This window comes from Theobroma cacao, chromosome 2, assembly GCF_053813885.1.
Source record: "Theobroma cacao isolate CCN51 chromosome 2, ASM5381388v1, whole genome shotgun sequence".
Lineage (NCBI taxonomy): Eukaryota > Viridiplantae > Streptophyta > Magnoliopsida > Malvales > Malvaceae > Theobroma > Theobroma cacao.
This window is the reverse complement of record NC_142640.1, coordinates 1406513-1429475: the sequence shown is the minus strand read 5'-3', so window position 1 is coordinate 1429475 and position 22963 is coordinate 1406513. Positions and strand designations below refer to the sequence as shown.

The window sequence follows — 22963 nt, the reverse complement described above, 5'->3', positions numbered from 1 at the left end:
CCGAAATCATTCTAAGTTTTGCTAAATTAATTCTCATAATAAAGCTTAGTGAGAGAGAGAGAGAGAGAGAGGATGTCTTTTGTCAGCGTTTCAGCTGCCATTTCAAACAAATGACTGGAGAACAGTGGATCTACCAAATGAAAAATGCGATAGACATGCATGCATTTGATTCCTTTTGAGTTTTTCCCAGTTCACATGGTGAGAATCCACCCAATTGTTGGCAGAATAAAGCAAAAGATTACACTATGTATAATCACCATGCTCAAGATTACGTGGGCCATATTTCCTGTATGAACTGGGGCGGATAGCGTATACAAGGCAAAAAGCTGTAAACTATCGTCTCATCATGAAGCGAAGGGAAAAAGGAGCCACAGGAAATCTCACCTCCTCTAACAGCCTCCAAAAAATGAATAGGGTGGAATAAGTTGGTCATAAAATACAAGTTGACATCGACGAGGTTTCTCCCCAGAAGCTATTTGGGCTTTGTAGGAATGGCCATGATGACCTAACATTTCAATTAAGGCATTCTCAATGAATCCTGCCGTTTAAGAGGGATGCCTTCACCAAAGCCATCCTCTTCTTCATGCTTTAACGACCGCAAGGACAAAGATGCTGTCAAACTTGGACCTGATTAAACATCATTCATCAAATGTTTAAAATGCCAAAAGTAACATAATAAATATTTCTTAACATCATGAAAGCTAATTTCAATGCCTACTTTGTTCTTCACCAAAGGGATGAAAATTTTGAACCTCCTGAGGATCTTTTATAAACGGTTATAGGGTTGACTGTCATGTTGAGCAAACCTTTTGAAGGATTGTTTGTGGGGTTATTGTGTTGGTTTATTTATCCTTTCTCTTCCATTGGCACATCAAGTACTTCTGATGTTTTGCCAGTCCTCATCTGGAGGACCTTTTGTAGCTTTAAGCCTTAAGTGGCTCTACTATTCGAAGTCTCTTTTACGAGACAATGCTCAATATAATTTTGCCTTTCAAAAGAAAAAAAAAAGAGAAAAGCTTCATCTATGTAATGCTGCTACATGCTTCCTGTACTAACAAGAGATGGACATTGCTCATTATGAAGGATCAAGAGAATAAATTAACAGCTAATTGAGAGAATAATTTCACAATTTAAGATTCATGAGAACATACCATCAACCATATCCTTGGTTTTGTGAAGAAGAAAAGTTCCTGAAAGGATAGTCACAAATCCACACATCTCTGTTATAATCTGAGTTGGATTCTGCCTATCCCAATCCTGCTAACGGAAAATTAAACTTCAATAATGTAATTTCAAGGTCAATCCAAATAAAGAAAATTGCAAACTAGGAAGCAATCATTGTGCAAATTGGTCAAATTTTTAATTTTTATATAGGAAGAAAGACGATAAGGGAAGCAGCTCAAAGGGGTTAATAGCAAACTAAACCACCAGAAAACCACATAGAAGTTCAGTTTCGTATGGTAACAGTCACAGGGTCACCATATGAAATTGAAGAAGGGAAATTGCAACTTAAGGGTCAGTTACAAAATCTTGAATGACCAAACCATCCACCCTTCTACTCATAGATTTCCCTTTTCCTTTAAATGAAAACAGCATATATAGGATTAAGCAACTCATAGCACATTGTAGACAAATGAATTAAGATAATGTTTGAAAAAGGCTTCTAAGGAAAACAATAGATGGTATCAAGTTAAATTTTTTGACTGTTCAAATTCAGAAGACTTTTGAACCATTCTGACACCATCAATGACTGGAAATTACCTTAAACATGATTACACTAGCCAAAATGGTAAGTGATGTGAACATAACATAGTATATAGGAGAAACAACAGCTGTGTTGAAAGTATCAAGCGCCTGCAATTATGAAGACAAAAACAAGAATCGGAGGGTGAAACAGAATTCTTAAATCAGAAAAAATAAGCAACACAAAATCAAGGTAATGGGCCAATTAATTCTCAGACTATGTAAAGCACACATAGAAAAATTTCAACTGACTTAACCTAATGATTAATAACACCATGAACAAGTATATCCATATGCATAGAATTTAGAGACCAATGTGTTTGTTAACTTAGTGGTCTCCAAAAAATAGAAAATACCAAATACCCTTCCAATAAATTGTTCAAAATTTGAGATGGAGCGACTTTGAAGTAAGATGACAAAGTTTCATTCTTTTTTCTCTGCCCATTCCGCACACTCCACTCTTGTTTCTTTAGTTTGAAGGATCACTTGAAAATTATTCAAAAGAAAAATGCAACTGTAGATATCGAGAGAGAGAGAACACAAAAGGGAGAAAAAACAAGGGGTAACCATTACCTTGTTTAAATAATTCATTTGGGTAAGCACACAAGTAACCACAACTAAAGTAAAGGCCCATGTTTGCGGGTATATAAGCTGGTTCATTCCCGAAAAGGTTAACTTCAAGGCTATACCAAGTGCTTTAACACTCATGACCTGTCAAAGAACACTCTTAGATACAAAAATATGTAAAAAAATGCAGTATCATTGGAAATGCAAACAGAATTAAGTTACCAACAGCCTTAAACTGATGCATACCGAAATGGAACCCACAAGAGAGCAAACTCCAATGTAAACCATAATGTGTGTTTGTCCATATTGTGGAACAATGTGGAATATAAGTATAAAGACAGCTGTTAAGACCAAAGCTGTGTAAAAGAGAAACCCTGCGACAAGATCAAAGAGAAATTAAGATCATTTTCTTCATTGCACCACAACCATTTAGAGCATGATACAATGTTCAGAGCTAAAAACATTATTATTAATAAAATGTAACCTGGCTCTGTAGCAAGATCCCAAACTTCTGTTACAGATTCAATCTGACGTTCTGGGGGAGCATGCAAAACAATTGTTGTAGAGCCCACCACACACAAAACACAACCAAGAATTCCAAAAGTATGTAACTTTTCCCGTAAAATTATATGCGCAAGTGCAGCACTGCAAGAAAAAATAAAAAATAAAAATTTGCAATTAACACTAAAAGATAAACCAGAATTTTGAGCTACATATTTCCATGCCTGATAATGATGCTGAGAGCACCAAGAGGAGTGACCAATATAGCTGGTGCAAATGCATAAGCTGCAAAATTAGCAATTTCCCCCACGACCACTGTTGCAAAGCCAATTACCAATTAGAATTAACCACTTTTTCTTATAGAATCCTGAAGAATGAGCAACTCAAACAAGTAACTATATTTAAAAAGACTGCACAGTTTGGTCCCTAAACATTAAGATGTATGGAATGAAAGTAAGAAAATTATCTTTCTAAATATGCACAATAAAACACTAACAAAATCTCATACCATTTTTAATAGCTGCAATGTAGCTTTTATAACATCATCTTTTGGTAATGATATTTGGAAAATAAGAAAATGAGAAAAGGCAAATAAAGAAAGAGGTTCAATGAAAAATCCTTAAGATTTTTAGTTAATGATCAAAGAGAAATCCATAAAACTTACTTGTTATCATGCCGGCCCACCAAAGTGGCTCAAGCAAGTAAGAATACCCTCCAACTCCTGTGTCAATACCAATTAAACCAATGTCATTGGCACCACTTGAACACAAGAACAATACAAAATTCAAAAAGAATGAAAATGAACAAGCACTAAATGACAGTAAATGCATCCCGAGAGCTCTATGGATAATTGAGATAAAAAAAATTGTGCTAATTGCAAGGCAACACAACAATTTGTGCAATAGTCACAGTCATGTCATGAACAGAAAAACTTTTTATCCAACAGCAACACAATATACACACAAAACCAACAATCATCTGGAATTGGAAATATCCAAGCATACCATTTTCTCCAGTTGCATCCTATAAAGACATTTTGTACTTTTACTTTTCACAGATTATGCATAGCTTCGTATCAAAGAAACTTGGACAGATTTCTACTAAATAAATTAAGAGAATTATAAATCAAAGATGTCAAGCAAGCCAAGTGCAAAGGATGCATAAAAAAGTTATGATGAGAAAAAATAACCTGTAGATTAGTTTCCTCAAAACAATTTCCACACTAGATTGACAAGAGCTCAAATCGATTAATGCCAGCATTGGTGAATTAAATTCCCTGTGCAAATTGATTTCCAACATGTACAGTTCACTCAATTTCATATTCTAAATTTAGTAAAATATTATTCACATAATCCCAATACACTGCAGTAATCCAGAAGACAGTGCAAATCATTTTAAATCTAGTCCTATCTTCCACTAAAGCAAAAAAGAAACAAAAATCCCAAGTCTAATCATCAAAAAAGGAAGAAGAGTAAAAAAGAAAAATCATATCAAGCTTTGATCAATTGCAGTACCTGCCCTGATGCCAGAAGCACCGGCTTTCTTCAAGCCCTTTTTCTTAACAATGAAACTTCCCCCAATAAAAAAACTGGAAGAAAGCGCTAAAACCAAGCCCTTAACATTATCCGAGGACATGCCTTCGCTCCAGCTCCGCGCAGCCGCCATACTCTAACCTTACACTTAAAAAAAAAAACTTTTCAAAACCCTAATTCTCACGGGGATGCCTCTATTCTACGTCAACTACAACTCGGCCCGATCCTTGATTTGCTCTGAACTCACACTGAGTCTCAAAGACGAGTTCATGGATCTCGAAGAAAAACACAAATTAACCCAAATTTTGGAGTCGGTTTATAGCCGAACCCGAGTCAAAATATCACGAGTAAACGGATCTTGGCCAATTAGACAAATAGCAGCGAGAACGATGATATCCAGAGAGAGAGAGAGAGAAAGAAAGCGACGGTGGAATATCAGTCGGCACAAAGAAATGAGACCAAAAAAGAAAGAACTACAAAAGGATATTTACAATGTAAGCAAGGGAAGAATCTTGACTCGGTAGAAGCGGAGTGAGTTGGGGAAGAAGCGAGTGGATCTCGACTCCAAAGAGGGAAATGAACAAGTGTGGGGTAGTCGGCGCTGATAGATGGGTCAGATAGATGAGAGTTTGCTGAGTTGGTGAGAACGAGAAGAGCTGCGATTGCGAAGAAGGGAGAGGTTTCTTGGAATGGAAGAGAGGGCGAGAGAGAGAGAGCGAAAGGGCGCGTGGCGGGTTTGGGGTTTTTACCAGAACAAGGACTCCCCTCCGACTCTGGTTTGATTTATGACCGCTACGCTTTATCTTTTGCATCGTCACCGCTCCTCTCTTTTATTTGTCCCCCTTATCCACCTTAATTACTTCATTTCATTATTTTCTCGTTTCTAATCTTTACCATTTGAATTTAATATTAAAGATTAGAATGAAATACCCTATTTTTTAAAGTTTTAACTATAAATAAAACAGTCCATCTTAAAATAATATTGACATAAAAATCTAATTATTAATTTATTAATTTGATAATATGATAATATTTTTTAAATAATTTTATTTTTTATTTATTTTAAAAATTATCATATTATATAAATTATAATTTTTAATTTTTTTTCTCTTCATAAAAAAATAATTCTCTCCATCCTACATTTGACGTTCCCATGGCCGGAGTGTCAAATTTGGCTTCGATCGAGGAGTGCAAAATCTGACATTCAACAGTTAAACCCGATCTTCATAATTAAGCGACGTTGGCCGATTCAAGAAAAAAGAAAACAGTGAAACATAATAGAAAAATAGTAAACATAAATATCTAAAATATTTTTTTTTTCAATTATGAATGGCAGGTTATTCATTTCAAATATTAATAGTTACTAGTAGAGTTATAATTGAAACTTAAAAAAATTAAAATATTTTATAGTAAAAATTATTATTTATGATTATATTCAAATAGTAAATATGGACCACTATTTAAATTCATGACGGATAGTAATGATACTATTCAGACCATATTATAAGATACTTTAATATTACTTAATCAAGTCGAATAGTGTAAGATATTTAATTACAAAATATTTATTGGCATTTTTGTTTATTTTGACAAAATTTATAAATCAATAAAAAATTTAATTTGAAAAAATAAAATTAATTTTAATATATAAAACCACTTAATCGAATACTCAAACAAAAAAAAAAAAATCATTTTTGTATCATATTATGTGGAGTTTTTTATATTACATAATTTTTTAGTATACAAACAAGAATTATAAATTGTAATTTATAAGTAACTTTTTTTAATTTTTTGAATTTCATTCTCGTTCTTATATTTATATAATAAAAAATTTTAAATTTTAACCTTGGAGTGTTCCTTTACAATGATTGGATTTGACTATTAGGTAATCATTTGTCAAATATTTGTAAAGTTAATTTATTAATTTAGTAAAAAGAATATGGATGAATAGTTGGAGCAGATCCGATCAGATTTGATATTCTTTTCTTTTTTTAATTTTTTTGGGTATGGTCAAGTAAAGTGACATCACAACATGTGCTGTAAACTTGGATTTTCGTTTTTTTTTCTAATTTAAATTTAAATATATTCTTGAACTTTTTCTTATCAAAATTTCAAATGTTAATTTTGGTTTTGGGTTTCGATTTAGTTATTTTTTTGGTATGTATGAGTTAATAAATTATGAAAAACAATTCGATTTAAAAATTTGGGGACAATACAAATTGAACGGGAATTGAATTTATGTATTAATTTAAAATTTTATTTTTTATATGATGTTTAATAATAATATTTTTTTTTTGAATTTAATAAAAAAAGTTTGTTTCAAAATAGTTAGATTCAGCAATATAATCACAAAAGAATACCTTGGGATTTGAAGTAAAATTAATTTACTCCCGAAATTTAAAATTTTTTATACATTTATTGTTATTATTATTTAATTTTATAAAATAATATCATTATTTTAATCATTCTACAAAATTAAAGTTTGAATAAATAATATAAAAATAAAAGAATGATTAAGATATACTCCAATTATTATAGGTTTGACCCAAGTTTAGGGGCCCAAGTCCAATTTAAACTGGGCTTGGAAGTTGATCAGGCCTGCCTTGCTCTTTTCCTTCTTTCTTTTCTCTTTCCTTTTTTTTTTATCAAAACGACGTAGTTTTCTCACTGATCTCTAAAAAGATATCATTTTCTCTTTCCTTCCTCTCTTCTCTCACCAATTCTAGCCGCTAGCTTTCGCTCGCCATTCCTCAAAAGTCAAATCTAGTTTTTCACCGCCGACGACTACGTCGTTTCCGTCGCCGGTCCTTATATCAGCGGCGGCTTCCCACTTTGTCTCTTTCTTTTATTTTCCTTCCCTTTTTTTCTTCCTCTCATATCTCTCTCATTTCCTTCCTCTCTTCTCTCTTTAGCAGCCTTTGAACTTGCCTTTTTGTCTTTTGCAATAATTTTCGTAGAGAGAGAAACGGATAACTAAGGTTTTACATTGGAAGCCATAGAAATGTCTCCGTTGCAGCCGTATTTCCAACAATGCCTCTTCTCAGTCTCTGGTCCTTGTCCGTCGCTGTACATATCTGTCTCTAAACGAAGCTTCATCTCTTGTTGCTCGTCGCAGTCCCAAACGGCAGTCGTTAATGGCAAACTCGATAGTAGAATCGCTGAAAGGGATGAGATTCGTCTCGGCTTGCCTAGCAAAGGACGCATGGCTGCCGACACTCTCGATCTACTTAAGGTGATGGTTTCACAGTTTTAAAATTTTGCCTCTAGCAATTTCAATTATTCTTTATCACATCCTATATTCTGACCCCTTCCAATTCTTCTGTATTTTCTGCAAAAGGATTGTCAATTGTCAGTTAAACAGGTCAATCCCCGGCAATATGTTGCCCAAATACCGCAGGTTTGTGTACCACAATTTGCATTGTACTTTGCACCTGTGTATTGTTTATGTATGATTGGTATTCAAACTTTATTTTGTTTTTTTCCCAGCTTTCCAATTTGGGAGTCTGGTTTCAGAGGCCCAAAGACATTGTCCGGAAATTGTTATCTGGAGATTTAGATCTTGGTATCGTGGGGCTAGATACTGTCAGTGAATATGGGCAGGTAAGAATTAAAGTATAGAATACTATCTAACTAAAGGCATCCTTTCCAGTGCTCTGTCATTATGAAAATGTTACGCAGAATCAAAATATCTAATTCTATGCAGTGATTCTGTAATATGTAGATTCCAGGCTTGCAGATTATTTTTGCCATGTCAGCTTAGAGCTAGTTCTTATATGTTATTGTTTGAGTTATCTAGAATTGACCTTGGATGTGATGGGGTTTATTCTAATAATGCACTTATCCTTTTCTGCCGATAAATGAAAAGAGTAGACCTTGTAAAAATGAATGCAGATTGAAAAATTAATTGTTTCAGTAATTTTTAGCAGGGTAATGAAGATCTTATCATTGTTCATGATGCCCTCGAGTATGGAGATTGCCATTTATCCCTTGCAGTAAGTGTTCTTTGTTTCAAGTAAATAGCCAGCTTCATCTTCCTGATATCCCTGCCAGTGATGATTTGTATTTTGTTTTTTCAGATTCCTAAGTATGGGATCTTTGAGAATATCAATTCACTGAAGGAGCTAGCCCGGATGCCCCAGTGGACTGTTGAGAAACCTCTAAGAGTTGCAACTGGCTTCACTTATGTATGACATGCGCTTCACTAATTTTTGTAAATTATATTGCTTTTGGGAATTAATTTCTGGTACAATATGTTTTGGTTAGCTTATTTGGAGAATGTTTCTATTGGAATTTAATTTCTTTTCCATCTTTCTGTACAGCTTGGTCCTAAATTTATGAAAGAAAACGGATTGAAGCATGTGATATTTTCAACTGCTGATGGGGCCTTAGAGGCAGCTCCTGCGGTGAGAATTAACCTGAGTACCTGCAATTTAGTTTTCTCTTTGTAATTATTTAAAATTGAAAGAGAGAGTTACTCATCCTTCTACGGTTCTATAAATATTATGCATATATTTGCCTTCCTGAAGGAAGAATACTGAATTTGCAGAAACTTCAACACTTAGATTCTCATACATCTTGGCTAATTTCTTCGTTATCATTTCACTGCATAAGAACTTAAGATTATTTCCTGGATGCATAAACTATATATGCTGATCTCTCTCTCCTTTGGATTTTAATCCTTTTCCTTTTTGTGATTTTGATTAAATTGCGTAGGCAAGCATTATTTGATAGGTGATGAGCATGACTATGGTAAAAATGGTTTTTTACCTTTCCAGGGTTAGATGATTAAGTTATGCTTGTACAAATGAAATGGCCAGTTGAGAAAAAGAACGTAGTGATTGAAGGGCAGGGTTGTCTATTTGCCAAAAAGATGAAAAGGGACTTAGCAAGCATAGAAACTAAGATGCTAAATAGGGGAAAGAAGAGAAAGAAGCTTACCAGGTGGTGAGTAGCTGAAAAAATGCTTCCTTACTAACAATTCCATCATATTGAATTGTTATTCAAAGGGGAAAAACCCCTTTTTTAGTTGGGTAGTTGACCCTAAAGGCATCTCTGCACTGTTCTTAAAGTTGATGAAACTTGCTCACTTTGTCAAAAATGAATAGCAGATGAGATTTCAGATATAGCTCAGTTAACTATGTAGAAATTTACCTTGCTATGTTCCCCTGTATTTTCCTTTATGTTTTCACCTGTTGATATTTGACTGAACAAAATTTTGTTGCCTTATTGAAGGAAGTGACATTTAAAAGGGAGTGCTAGGATTTGTAGATTAGGATGATGCTATCTGGAAATGTAATGCTTCTGTTTATCTTTGTGATGTTTATAGAAATCAGTTCTCTTTCTTGTTAATATAGATGGGAATAGCTGATGCAATTTTGGACCTTGTGAGTAGTGGGACAACACTGAGGGAGAACAACTTGAAAGAAATTGAAGGTGGTGTTGTATTGGAAAGCCAAGTAAGCAGATCTATGTCTTTTCCTGTTCATGCAACTTTCAAGATATGATCTTGTAGTCTTGAGTATGCTATTTGAAAATGATTTGCTTTTAGAAAATCTTGCCTGATCTCTAGAGTTCAATTTTCTTCAGGCTGTTCTAGTTGCAAGCCGAAAAGCATTAATCCAGCGGAAAGGTGCACTGGACACAACACATGAGATTCTTGAAAGATTTGAGGCTCATTTGAGGGCAATTGGCCAGTTCATGGTGCAGATATTCATGATTCCAATCATGTGGTTGTCTTTTCCTTTTCCTCCCTGTATTCTTATGGTTCATATGTGTTTTCTATGGCAGGTAACTGCAAATATGAGGGGTAGTAGCGCAGAGGAAGTGGCTGAGCGAATACTGAGCCAGCCATCATTAGCTGGGTTGCAGGTGAGTTTTGAGATGATTTGGCTATCTGGATTGTTGCTTTTAGGATGGAATCAATACCAATTTTAATCTGAGTTGTGTTAAGATCTTCATAATGCTATTGCTACATTTGAGAAGGCTTTTAAAAATTATTCATGTTTGTATTTGCAGGGGCCCACAGTAAGTCCAGTTTTTTCCAAGCGTGATGGAAAGGCAGTCGCTGACTGCTATGCCACAGTCATATGTGTGCCCAAGAAGGCTCTTTACAAGTCTGTACAACAGTTGAGAGCAGTAAGTAAGTTATGATGAGATATAATAAAGGCTACCTGTTTAATATGGAAATTGTGGCTTTGTGCTTGCTTTGTTTTCAGCACTAGTTCATTCCTAATACTATTTGTTTATGGGATTTAAATTTGAGTTTTTATTTGTATTCAAATGACCATGCCACTACATCTTGTGCATTTCCTTGCTTCTGAGAAATTTTCTGGCTGCTTATGGCCATAATGAAAAGATGAACTGTACTTCTTTAGATTAGTTATGTGCATAATTCGTTGTCCCAAAATAAAGAAAAAGAACTACTTAATGCGTTCATTAAGAATTGATGGGTTTGTAGGTGGATCAAACATGCCTGCTATATTTTTAGGCAGCATAAGCACCATGAATGCATACATAGTTCTTTCTACAGGAAGAAAAATTTGTTTGGTTTATGGAGAATTGATGGGTTTTTAGGTGCATAGAGATTCCTTTTTATTTATTAAGCTTATAGTTACACTTGGTTATGTGTCCAAATACTTGTCCCTAAAACCTTCCTGTCTATAACAGCATCCCCAACCCAAAAGAAGGGTGGGAGTTAACGAACAAGGATTTCATTTTTGCTCTTCCAGGTTAGTAAATTTGAATGTTGTCTGGTGCAGGTTGGAGGTAGTGGGGTGCTAATTTCACCGTTGACCTACATTTTCGATGAAGAGACGCCAAGATGGAGAGAACTTCTTTCAAAGCTTGGCCTCTAGTCCTTCCAGTGGATGAATGGGTGGTTTACTTGCATTTCATATCAATGCTGAAGAATTTTTGAGCACTTAGGTTTCCAAGGTGGTTTGAAAACTACTTTGGCGAGAGTTAGGACCTCCAAAGTTTTGTGTTGTGCTTTCTTTTTCTCCTGTACCTTGTTTCTTTTACCTGCTCTTTTTCTTCCCCATTGTAATGATAAGGATGATATAGAAAAGCACATTTTCCTTCTGATTGTGTATGACTACTGGAAGTTATCTGTAACATTACTAGTTTGAGATTCGTTTTATGGAAATGCAGTCACTGGATTTATATGTAGTCTGTTAGCTTTTCTTCAGATGAAATCTCTCTGCTTGGTAATTCTCATTGCATCCTTGAGGAATACAACAAAACATTTCCAGTAACAAATTTTAACTAAGCACAAATAGATACCGGAAAATAGCAGGTGAAAGCCAATCAAAGGAACTCAAAGAAACGAGTTGTCAGACTCGTACTTGGACTCTCAACTATATCTTTTCCTCTGCAGTCGTGACTCTAACTCGAAGAAGTCGATGAATTTGGGTTCTTTAACTTGCACGTGGCTTCAGACAAATAAATTCTACCATCTTCGAACCAACCCCATCGGTAATAGGTAGGTCATTGAGTCTTTCCGTCAGGTTGTATGTCATGGCCTGATCATTGCTGTGGGAGGTTACAGTGGAACCGGCTGGCTCCTTGCCGAAGTTCCTCATGGTACTATCACCGTCATGGTTCAGAATGGAAGGCGAAAGAACCCCAGGTGACTGCTTTGCTCTCTCGATCACTTCAATTCTGTAGAGCCCCTTACCTGCTTTGTCCTGAATTTTGTGAAGTAACACTCTATCACCAATCGCAAGCTTCCACCGGCGGACGAACGGAAGCCATCCCTGACTCAGAACCTGCTTTGGATGACCTTGCTTCCTTATAGAACAAACAAATCGCCAGACCTTATCATTCTCGTCTACGACCTTAAGCAACACCTAATGCTGGTTTCCGAAATCTAGGAAACATTTTTTATTCTGTGTCGGAACAGACAATCTCTTCTCGACATCTGTCTCTGTAAGCAGTTTAGAGAATACTGCCATTGCTAAAGGCAAAAAATGAGAGTTTCTATGTTAGCCAGAGTAACAATGAAATGCCCATTTATAGACGACAATGTGGCAATGGTTGGTATTGTATTAGCACGAATCAGATTTCTTTTTCTCCTGATCTCGCTAACAGGAGATATGCGCGATAATATGCTGACACCAACAACAAGTTTACAGTCGACTCTCTCGCACTAGTATCGCTCGGTTCTGCTGATATGGCGCGAGGCGTTTCTCTCTTCTTCTTCAAAGTGTGAATGCAGTACATTGATAGTGATATGGGGTTGAAAGTGACGTACCATATCAATAAGGAAACACCCTGGGTACTACGTAATCAACCCTTTATTTTATAATTTAAAGGCATAATCATTGTTCATCTCTATTCCCAAATCTGATGAACATAGTAACAGAGCAATGTGCCACTGGATGTGGTATCGCTCGATTTTTGTGCCCACTCGGTCGGTTCTGTTTCGGTCGTCTACCGATTCTCAACGAGCCGTTTAAAGTAGGATTAATTGAGCTTCAAGAAAAGATAAAGGCCGTCGACTGATGGAGTGATGCTTGCTCGACTATCAGCCCACTCTGCAGTTTTTCTTTCATTTTGCGCGAGTCAAAACTACGAGTGACAATGACCGCCGCCCTGGCCCCGTGGAGAAAACAAAAAAAAATATTTTTCTAATCCACTTTTTGTTTTACTAACTCCAAGTAAGTTGAAAGTGGTGGTCCACTCTATCTTTTTCGTGTGTTTGAGTCGTAAAATTATTATTGGTCACGAATTCGGATAAAATTTAATTATTTATTATACAAATTAGATTATAAATATTTATTAATATGTACATAAAACTTTTTTAAAATTTATTTTTTATTTCAAATTGAAGTTTAGACTTTTGTAAGTATTAATAATTGAATTCAAATATTAAGTGCTTATTTTAATTTGGATTCGGATATATAATATGAATAATTAAATTTTAATTAGTTTTGAGTTTAAATATTTTAAAATTAATATTTTAGTATATGAGTATGATTATAAATATTTATTAAAATTTAATTTTTATTTGGGGTTTAAGTGTAGATTTTTTAGTAAATATTAATAATCCAATTTGACTATTAAGTAATTTATTTTTATTCAAATTTGAGTATAGTACGAGTAATTAAATTTTAATCGAATTTGAGTTTGGATATTTCAAAATTAAGGAGTCGTCAATCTTAATCTCTTGCTCCAAATTTGATGACATAGAAATATAGAGATCTATCAATGAATGTGGTATGGCTTCGATCCTCTCCCGAGTCTCAACCCCAGCAGACTGATGCAGTGATGATGTTCGATTATTATCTAGAAATGATGAAATTGCCTACATCTATTGAACCCTGAATCATTGGCTAATTTGACCAAGTTTCATCCTCTGTTGGCCTCCTCCTTCATCTTCATCATTTTTCTTCCTTGTCTTTCTTCTGAAATTGTAAGATGTAGTTCTCTTTGCACTGACCAGGGACCAGCTAAAGATCATAAATTAGAGAATCAAGTGCTTTTAGCTCTGTTTCTATTCTTTTTGGCAGAGGAAATACTAGCTACCCTTTAAATAATCCATCTTGATTAGCGACTAAAAGAATTATCGGTAGTAGTAACTTGAGGAGATACCCGGTTACAGAAAATAAAACTACTCTGTTTGTGCTCTGTTTTCAATTCTATTTTTATAGGCAAAAATGATAGAAGAAGTAGCCCCATGAATATGATCCGATCAAAGAAGAACAAAATTTATCACTAATCAGTATATTTACAAAGCATTTTTTGTCAGAATTACAAGAAACCCTACAACAGTTGAAACCATACGAAATAGACAAGCTTCTTTGCTACATTAACAAAACAGAGACTCCTAGGAAGGAAATACCAAAGCACCAAAAATTTTAAGTGGCCTTTCCACTTTGACACGATACTTAACAGCGCCAGCTTGTTCTTCCGCACTGTAAAACGCAACTCTATCACCAACCCTCAGCTGTTTGCTGCAAACAAACTCTCGCCATCCTTTGATAAGAACCGGCTTCAGGTACTTGCTGTTGTTCTTCTTCTTACGAGTGTAAATTCGAAACTTCCAGACACGGCCACTCTCCTCGTCTCTAACCGCAAAATCCACCATATGCTCGTCACTTAGAGGAGGGAAAGAACGGAGGGACTTGCTTGGTAATTTGCATTACATCCTCGAGGAAATAGTATACAACAAAACATTTCCGGTATCAAATTTTAACTAAGCACAAAAAGATACAGGAGAATAGCAGGTGAAAGCCAATCAAAGGAACTCAAAGAAACGAGTTGTCAAGCTCGTACTTGGACTCTCAACCATATCTTTTCCTTTTCGGTCTTGTGACTCTAACTCAAAGAAGTCGATGAATTTGGGTTCTTTAACTTGCACACGTGGCTTCAGACAAATAAATTCTACCATTGTCGAACCAACCCTATCGGTAACGGGTAGGTCATTGAGTCTTTCCGTCTGGTTGTATGCCATGGCCTGATCAGTGCTGTGGAAGGTTACAGCGGAAACGGGTTGGTCACGGAGCCCTTCCGTCTGCTTGTATGCCATGGCTTGATCAGTGCTGTGGGAGGTTACAGTGGAAACAGTTTGGTCGCGAGGCCCGTCCGTCTGGTTGTATGCCATGGCTTGATCAGTGCTGTGGGTGGTTCCGGTTGGCTCCTTGCCGATGTTTCCCATGGATCTATCACCGTCATGGTTCAGAATGGAAGGCGAAAGAACCCCAGGTGACTGCTTTGCTCTCTTGATCACTTCAATTCTGTAAAGCCCCGTACCAGCTTTGCCCTGAATTTCGTGAAGTACCACTCTATCACCAATCGCAAGCTTCCACCGGCGGACGAACCGAAGCCATCCCTTACTCAGAACCGGCTTTGGATAATCTTGCCCCTTCCTTGTAGAACAAACAAATGGCCAGACGTCGCCATTCTTGTCTTCGACCTTAAACTCCACCTTATGCTTGTTTCCGAAATCCAGGAAACATTTTTTATTCACCGTCCGAACGGACAATCTCTTCTGGACATCTGTCTTTGTGAGAACCTTGGACAATACTGCCATTGCGAAAGGCAAAATGGGAATGAAGAGCTAGCTTGACAGGGCTATATATAAAAGAGAAACTGTGGTAAGGATCGGTACTGTGATATAGCGCGAATCAGATTTAGTGGTCCTGATCGCGCAATTCTTTTTTGTCTTAAAAACCAAAATGTTCAAATGCAGACACCAACCGCAAGTTTACAGGGTAGATTGATTTCATGATACTGTGTTTTTTTCGCTCGCATTGTCCTATCAGTATCGCACGGTTCCGCTGATATGGGCGCGAGGCGTCGCTCTCTTCTTCTTTATCGTGCAAAAGCCAGTACATTGATAGTGATATGGGGCGAATCGGAACCACGTAATCAACTCTCTATTTTATAATTTAAAGCGCATAATCATGCTCCTCTCTTGCTCCAAATTTGATGAACATGGTAATAAAGAAATCTGCCCATGGATGTGGTATCGCTCGATTTTTGTGCTCACTCGGTCGGTTCTGTTTCCGTTGCCTCCCGATTTCAACGAGCCGTTTAAAGCAGGATTAATTGGTCTTCTAGAAAAGATAAAGGCCGTCGACTGATGGAGTGCTGCTTGCTCGACTATCAGCCCACCCAGCAGTTTTTCTTTCATTTTGTAGTGCGACTCAAAACTACCAGTAACGATGACCGCCCTGGCCCCACGGAGAAAACAAGAAAAATATTTTTCTAATCCACTTTTTGTTTTACGAACTCCAAGAAAACAGAAAGAGGTGGCCCCTACATCTTTTACGTGTGTTTGAGTCGTAAAATTATTATTGGTCACGAATTCGGATAAAATTTAATTATGTATTATACAAATTAGATTATAAATATTTATTAATATATACATAAAACCTTTTTAAAATTTATTTTTTACTTCAAATTGAAGTTTAGATTTTTAGTAAGTATTAATAATTGAATTCAAATATTAAGTGTTTATTTTTATTTGGATTCCTGTATATAATATGAATAATTAAATTTTAATTAGATTCAAGTTTAAATATTTTAAAATTAATAAAACAGTCTATTCTGTTGCCCAAATTTGATAACATGGAAATAAAGAAATCTACCAATGAATGTGGTATTGCTCTCTCTTACTCAGATGGTTTCTATTTTGATGTCTTATTTAGTATATGAGTATGATTATATATATTTATTAATATATATTAAAATTTATTCTTTATTTTGGGTTTAAGTTTAGATTTTTTTAGTAAGTACTAATAATCCAATTTGAGTATTAAGTAATTTATTTTTATTCAAATATGAGTATAGTACGAGTAGTTAAATTTTAATCGAATTTGAGTCTGGATATTTCAAAATTAAGGATTGGTCAATCTTAATCTCTTGCTCCAAATTTGGTGACGTAGAAATATAGAGATCTATCAATGAGTGTGGTATGGCTCCCTGCTCACTCTGACGGTTTTTATTTCGATCGTCTCCCAAGTCTCAACCCCAGTAGACTGATGCAGTGATGATGTTCGATTGTTATCTAGAAATGATGAAATTGCCTACATCTATTGAACCCTGAATCATTGGCTAATTTGACAAAGTTTCATCCTCTGTTGTTCTCCTCCTTCATCTTCATCATTTTTCTTCCTTGTCTTTCTTCTGAAATTGTAAGATGTAGTTCTCTTTGCACTGACCAGGGACGAGCTAAAGATCATAAATTGGAGAATCAAGTGCTTTTAGCTCTCTTTCTATTCTTTTTAGCAGAGGAAATACTAGCTACCCTTTAAATAATCCATCTTGATTAGCAACTAAGAGAATTATTGGTAGTAGTAACTTGAGGAGATTCCCAGTTACAGAAAATAAAACTACTCTGTTTGTGCTCTGTTTTCAATTCTATTTTTATAGGCAAAAATGATAGAAGAAGTAGCCCATGAATATGATCCGATTAAACAAGAACAAAATTTATTGCTAATCAGTATATTTACAAAGCATTTTTTATCAGAATTACAAGAAATCCTACAACAGTTGAACCCATACGAATTAGACAAGCTTCTGTGCTACATTAACAAACCACAGACTCCTGGGAAGGAAATACCGAAGCACCAAAAATTTTAAGTGGTCTTTCCACTTTGACACGATACTTAACAGCGCCAGCTTGTTTGTAAAACGCAACTCTATCACCAATCCTCAGCTGTTTGCTGCAAACAAACTCTCGCCATCCTTTGGTAAGAACCGGCTTCAGGTACTTGTTGTTGTTCTTCTTACGAGTGTAAATTCGAAACTTCCAGACACGGCCACTCTCCTCGTCTCTAACCGCAAAATCCACCATATGCTTGTCACTTAGAGGAGGGAAAGAACGGAGGGCCTTGCTTGGGATCGTCAATCGTTTCTCGATATCCGTCTTCTTAAGATTCTTTAGGACTATCGCCATCGATGAAAGTGAAGAGAGAGTTCGCTCAAGGTTTTTCTGTCTTGGCTAAACAAACGATGTGGCTTTAAATAAGGAGAAGAAAATGGTCCCAACAGGTTCCGTAAAGGATCTTTCACTCCTAAACAGATTGTATGAATAGACCCGAATCTGGCGATTTTCAGAGAAAAGGTGTCCCAATGCTTAATAGATAGTGCGGTCACAGCCGATTCTCAGGTTTTCCCTGATTTTTTTTTTTACTCTTATTGTCTGAACTGGGAGAAGATACATGCGGGGTAACGCTCGAATTTTCCTGTTCTATCGCGCGATATCTAGTTTATCTTGTCTAGGATCGGAAGTCTGAGTATAAAGTAGTAGAGAAATCCTGGAAAAGATTTATCAGTAGGCAGTAGCGCGATTTTGCTCAAGTCTCTGATTTTGGCTCGCGTTTCCACCCGAAGTCAATAAGCAACCATGACTTGACTGTATCACATATCTTAATGTGCACGTTTTGCAAATTTCCTATTCGGCAAAATTTTGGAGAATTTTAGTCCTGTCAGCAGCGGTGATCTAGAAAGTAGTACCCCAAACATCTCGAGGATCACAAAACGACAGAACCCATGAATTTAGCAAATCGGAAAGTATTAGACAATTGGTCCGACACATGGACCAATCATGTTGTGTCTAGCGAGACTTGGAGATCTTGTTCAGTTCTAGGAAGTTAAACTCGCGATGGTTGCGAAAAGAGGCCCACTTCTTGTCTTATGCGCCTCTTTTCATTGTTGTGGGAATGTGCGATTGGAAAGCGAAAGTATTCTTCCAATATTCAATTCAAGAAGCAATAAAGTCGCGAGTTCAAGCCAAAAGGGTAGCTCCTTTTAACTTTCTTCATGCAAACTGACGCTGTAAATCACCACTGCTTGACGACTATAATGGAGATAACAGCTGCTGCTGAATCTGATATTGGTGACTATACTGCAAATTCTAGCCATCACTACTCCCTTGGTTTGCTGGCGAGGATTTCCCCATTCCGCGAGACTCGAGTAATTGGTACTTTAGGCTCGCTGCTTTCCAATAAGCACATGCTTTGCAAAAGTTTACCGGTCCAGGGAATTTCATTCAGAGTCAATAATTGAGTTCGATGCTGTTCCTTTCTCCATGGGTTTGCTTAGATAGAGGGGTAACAAGATGCAGCGGGCGCAGATTGGCTATGCCCTGCTACCTTTTTGATGCATCCAAGCAGGTGTGAGGATTTGGAGTAAGCTTGGGGAGTGACTGTATATATTTTGAATGTTAGTCATGTAAATTTCAGTAACCATGAATTCTGTTTTTATCTTGTACCCTGTCAAGTGATGTTGTCAATAGCAACTCTCTTGTATATGTTGTGAAATACCAATCAAAATCAAATACCCTTCAACTCATTTTCACTATATGTTTGCTTATGGTATCGAAGCATCTGACCCTTAACCCTTTTCTTTTCTTTCTTGTAAATAAAATCATCTTCAATAACTATTTTTTTCTCACTTATTTTTTATATTTCTAACCAAATAATAATTTTTAACAATTATTTTATTTATATATATAAAATTAACTTTTTTAATTTATAATATCCATTTTTGAATTCGTCTTTCTTTATTTGCTCTTTTTTTTTAACTTCAATTTTCATTCAAAAAAAATATAAAAATTTTATTATGTTATTATTTTTATAAAATTGTGAACCTCATTTACAATTTACAATAAGCATTCAATAGTTAAGTATTATTGTTCTAATCTTTGCATACTTTTTTATTTTAATTTAAAGTTTATATTATATTATTATATTATCTTAATTTTATGTGATAGTTAATTTATTTGAATTAAAAATCTTAATTATTAATTTTATATTAACTATTTAAAAAATATAAAATAATTATAATAGTTAAATATTTTTGATATTTCATAATAAATATTTGAATATATCAAATTAAAAATATAAATTTAATTATTCAAAACATAAAATTTTTTTTCTTAATTTCAATGAAAATGTCTCATTTAAATATTTTATTTTAAACTTTTAAAGTTATTGAAACGCACCTGTCTCTTTCTCTTTTTCTGTTCTCACATTTACATCATAGCATTTGAAACAACAGTAAGTTTCAAAAATGTTTCTCTTGATCTACTGCAACAGTCTCAATAAAAAATCATGAATCTTACATCAAATAAATATTAAAGTAAAATTGATTATTTAAATGTTTATATCATTTTTAACTTGTGAAATGCGGACGATAGCTTAATTAGTAGTTAAATCTTAGTGGGTGTTTGTTGGAGGGGCGTCGAAGTATAACGAAAAGATGTCCCGATATCTGGATCCTCTTCTGCCAGACAGAAGCCATGTTAATTTGTTGTCGGTTTTTCTTTTTCTTATTCCAAACTGGGTGTTTTGCAACACGCCTCAAAATCCTGTCAGTGCGTTCGATTCTCTTAGCCCAAACCGCACGATCCTAATTTTACCATCCCCTAGATTGCAAATCAATAAAAAATAGAGTAAAAATAGAGTGCTGCCATGTCCATTTCAAGACACAAAGGTTAAATGAAAACGACATTCGCGATGGGGATGACGATACAGCTCGAGAGCGCGCGGTTTCTAGATTGTCACTGTCCTTTTTTAGGACCATGTTGATCCACGTGGCAACTGTCCAAAGTCAAGAATTATGATGGCAGGAACCACGTTTTTTTTTTTATTTCTTAGTGCCCAAGTTGCTTTTGATTGTTCACAAACTCCAAATACGTTATGGTTTGAACCATTTTGTTGGGTAATAAACTGAGCAAAGGAAAGTCAAATCGGGGGCCAAAATGGTTCTTTTCTTCAGTTCTGCGAGGGTATCGCGCGATTTCTTTCTTTCTTGTTCGGTTCGTTATCAGATAATTTAAACAATCGATATTGCAAGTTCGAACAATATGACGATTCCGATGCAAGGAGTGCTTTGGCATTTTGAACTGAACTGTAGCTACAATGATGCTTCCCTGGGAGGCAAAAAAGCAGGTGGAGGAACTCTTTGATTTGATATTCTTGGAGGAGCGACTTTGCTTAGAGGTTGAAGAGGCCAAGTCGTTCCAGGAGGAATGCTGTGAGGTAAGGGAGCGAGTGAAGCAAATCTCCCAAATGCTGAAGACATTGATCCGCTTCATCACCTCTGCTCAAACTTCCATTTACCTGCGCCCAATCAACTGCATCGTTGCCAAGGTGAAGGATAACTTTGAGCTCGCACTGGCCACTGTATCCAAGTGCAAGTGCCGGAGCCTACTCAGCAGTCTCTTCACCATCCGTAATGCCACCCGTTTTCGCGGGCTCTCCCACCTTTTGGATGCTTCTATCAGCGATATGGAATGGCTGGTTACCGTCTATGACCCCCAAAACGGAGTCACAGGCCCAACGACCAAGAATGAGTCGGATACATTGTTGGTCTGGTCTTGCATCGCCACCGTCGAAATGGGGCGTCAATTAGAAGATCGCGTCCAGGCTGCGATATGTCTAGGTTTACTTGCTCAAGAAAAAGACGAGTACAAAAACATTATTTTTGAGGAAGGCGGAGTACCTCCTTTACTAAAGCTTTTGAAAAAGAACTCCTCTCTGGAAGCTCAGATCACGGCTGCTAACGCACTTTGTCTTTTAGCTAATGAGCAGGAAAGGACGAGAATTATTATGAAGGAAATGATATCTACAGTTGTAAATGGTTTATCAAGAACATCGCCGGCGAGGGATCAAATTCAGGCGGCGAATTTGATTGCCAAAATAGCAGAGTATAACCCAGAGGTGAAGGAATACGATTTGGTTAGAGAGAATGTAATATGGCGGCTGGTAACGTTGTTGTCATCTGAGCCATCTGCAAATGGTCCTAAAACCAATTTACTTAATCTAGAATTGAAAATCAGTTGTTCGAAGGCTTTATGGGTGCTTGCTAAGGGGAGTGTTTCGAATTGTAGGACATTAACGGAGACAAAGGGAATGCTTTGCTTGGCTAAGTTGGTTGAAACGGAACAAGATGAATTACGGTACAATTGCTTGATGATCATAAGGGAAATAACATCTATTGCTGAATCAAATCAAGAATTCAGACATTCGGCGTTTAAGACTAATTCTCCAGCTGCAAAGGCTGTTGTTGATCAGCTATTGAGAGTGATTAAACAATTTGATGGCACAAAATTCAGAATTCCGGCTATCAAATCGATGGGTTCATTGGCAAGAACTTTTTCAGCAAAAGATAGTTGGGTAATCAGTCCTCTGGTTTCCCGGCTTGGCAGTACGGACCAAGAAATAGCAAAGGAAGCTGCTATTGCTCTGCAAAAGTATGCATGTCCAGAGAATGCCCTTAGCATGGAGCATTCGCAATCGATAGTTGAATTCAATGGTGTCCCACTTTTAATGAAGTTACTTGATGGCGATAAAGAGTCACAGCATCATGGATTAGCTCTGATCTGCTACCTCGCGAAGCACGACATCAACGGCAGTGTTTTGATGGAAGCTGGAGCATTGACTGCTCTCGAGACGATTGGTGCCAAACATCCCGAGTTAGAAGAATTGGTCTCGGACGCAATATCGAAACTCAAATCGAATCAAACCGGTAAGCATGAAAAACTAGACAGTTCAGTAAAAGCTAGCATTACACAGATCATCGTAGAACAGGGCAAAGAAGCAGTCAATTATCTGCGACAAGGCCCAGAGATACTGTGGAAGCGGCTAACAGGATTTGCACAAAAGCCAGAAGAAACCTTCCCGGGCGATTGCAAACCATTGCCAATAGTGATGAGATGTAAAGAGAGATTTTCACATGCGCAACCTTCTTTCAAGACCCGGAGGATTTTGCCCCTCCTGAGAGCTAAAGCTAAATACCGGGGTTCGGCACTAAGATGTGTGATAAATTACCCAGGAAGAAGGCAAGCAACGGAGGTTGCACGAAGGCTTAGGCTGATGATAAATATTGTTAACTCATTCGGGAAAAAAGTGATTCGAAGAAAATTCGGTTTTGTCATACACAAAATTATGTAAAAATGTAATGTGTACATATTGCTAGTTAATGAAACGAACAAACTTTCTATCAAGTAGTAGTATTTTGTCCTTTAAGCCTTTTGCAGACTGTACGGGCCAACCCCACCCCTTTTCTTTAATGTTTTGGCCCCAAATCTAAATGAGACAGGTGTTCAACAGTATTGCAAGCTAAAGGAAGATACGGTAGCCACCAATGAAGCCCCAACAGTCAAGCAT

The 22963-nt window shown here is 36.3% G+C and overlaps 5 protein-coding genes across 8 annotated transcripts; 2 read left to right on the top strand and 3 right to left on the bottom strand.

The window, feature by feature from the left end:
* Positions 1 to 131: 131 nt before the first annotated feature.
* Positions 132 to 5138, bottom strand: LOC18607215 (putative magnesium transporter NIPA4). 2 transcript variants are annotated; one of them, XM_007041257.3, is made up of 9 exons: positions 4326 to 5138; positions 3476 to 3532; positions 3036 to 3126; positions 2795 to 2955; positions 2557 to 2684; positions 2317 to 2454; positions 1762 to 1854; positions 1152 to 1257; positions 132 to 627 (listed from the first exon to the last, which is right to left on the bottom strand). In XM_007041257.3, the coding sequence occupies exons 1-9, from the start codon at positions 4474 to 4476 to the stop codon at positions 518 to 520; spliced, it is 1035 nt and encodes a 344-aa protein (XP_007041319.1). In that variant the 5' UTR covers positions 4477 to 5138; the 3' UTR covers positions 132 to 517. The 2 variants fall into 2 exon arrangements, with proteins under 2 accessions (XP_007041319.1, XP_088659267.1); XM_088803141.1 differs by lacking the exon at positions 4326 to 5138 and adding an exon at positions 4001 to 4085.
* A 1894-nt stretch (positions 5139 to 7032) lies between these two features.
* Positions 7033 to 11510, top strand: LOC18607214 (ATP phosphoribosyltransferase 2, chloroplastic-like). Of its 3 annotated transcripts, none has more exons than XM_018115703.2 (11): positions 7033 to 7575; positions 7681 to 7740; positions 7830 to 7943; positions 8267 to 8335; positions 8420 to 8527; positions 8663 to 8746; positions 9698 to 9799; positions 9930 to 10043; positions 10131 to 10211; positions 10359 to 10482; positions 11102 to 11510. In XM_018115703.2, exons 1-11 carry the CDS (start codon positions 7345 to 7347, stop codon positions 11110 to 11112), a joined length of 1098 nt encoding a protein of 365 aa, XP_017971192.2. In that variant the 5' UTR covers positions 7033 to 7344; the 3' UTR covers positions 11113 to 11510. The 3 variants fall into 3 exon arrangements, with proteins under 3 accessions (XP_017971192.2, XP_007041314.3, XP_007041316.3); XM_007041252.3 differs by having other exon boundaries at positions 7035 to 7575; positions 8270 to 8335; positions 10359 to 10478; XM_007041254.3 differs by having other exon boundaries at positions 7035 to 7575; positions 10359 to 10478.
* A 2516-nt stretch (positions 11511 to 14026) lies between these two features.
* LOC148763903 (uncharacterized) lies at positions 14027 to 18037 on the bottom strand. The gene is made up of 2 exons (XM_088803273.1): positions 17386 to 18037; positions 14027 to 14478 (listed from the first exon to the last, which is right to left on the bottom strand). Exons 1-2 carry the CDS (start codon positions 17743 to 17745, stop codon positions 14170 to 14172), a joined length of 669 nt encoding a protein of 222 aa, XP_088659399.1. The 5' UTR covers positions 17746 to 18037; the 3' UTR covers positions 14027 to 14169.
* LOC148763904 (uncharacterized) lies at positions 14429 to 15421 on the bottom strand. Its single transcript, XM_088803229.1, has one exon. It carries the CDS (start codon positions 15373 to 15375, stop codon positions 14581 to 14583), a length of 795 nt encoding a protein of 264 aa, XP_088659355.1. The 5' UTR covers positions 15376 to 15421; the 3' UTR covers positions 14429 to 14580.
* Positions 18038 to 20713: 2676 nt separating the features above from the next.
* LOC18607209 (uncharacterized) lies at positions 20714 to 22747 on the top strand. Its single transcript, XM_018114820.2, has one exon. The coding sequence runs from the start codon at positions 20714 to 20716 to the stop codon at positions 22745 to 22747; it is 2034 nt and encodes a 677-aa protein (XP_017970309.2).
* The last annotated feature ends 216 nt before the right edge of the window (positions 22748 to 22963 follow it).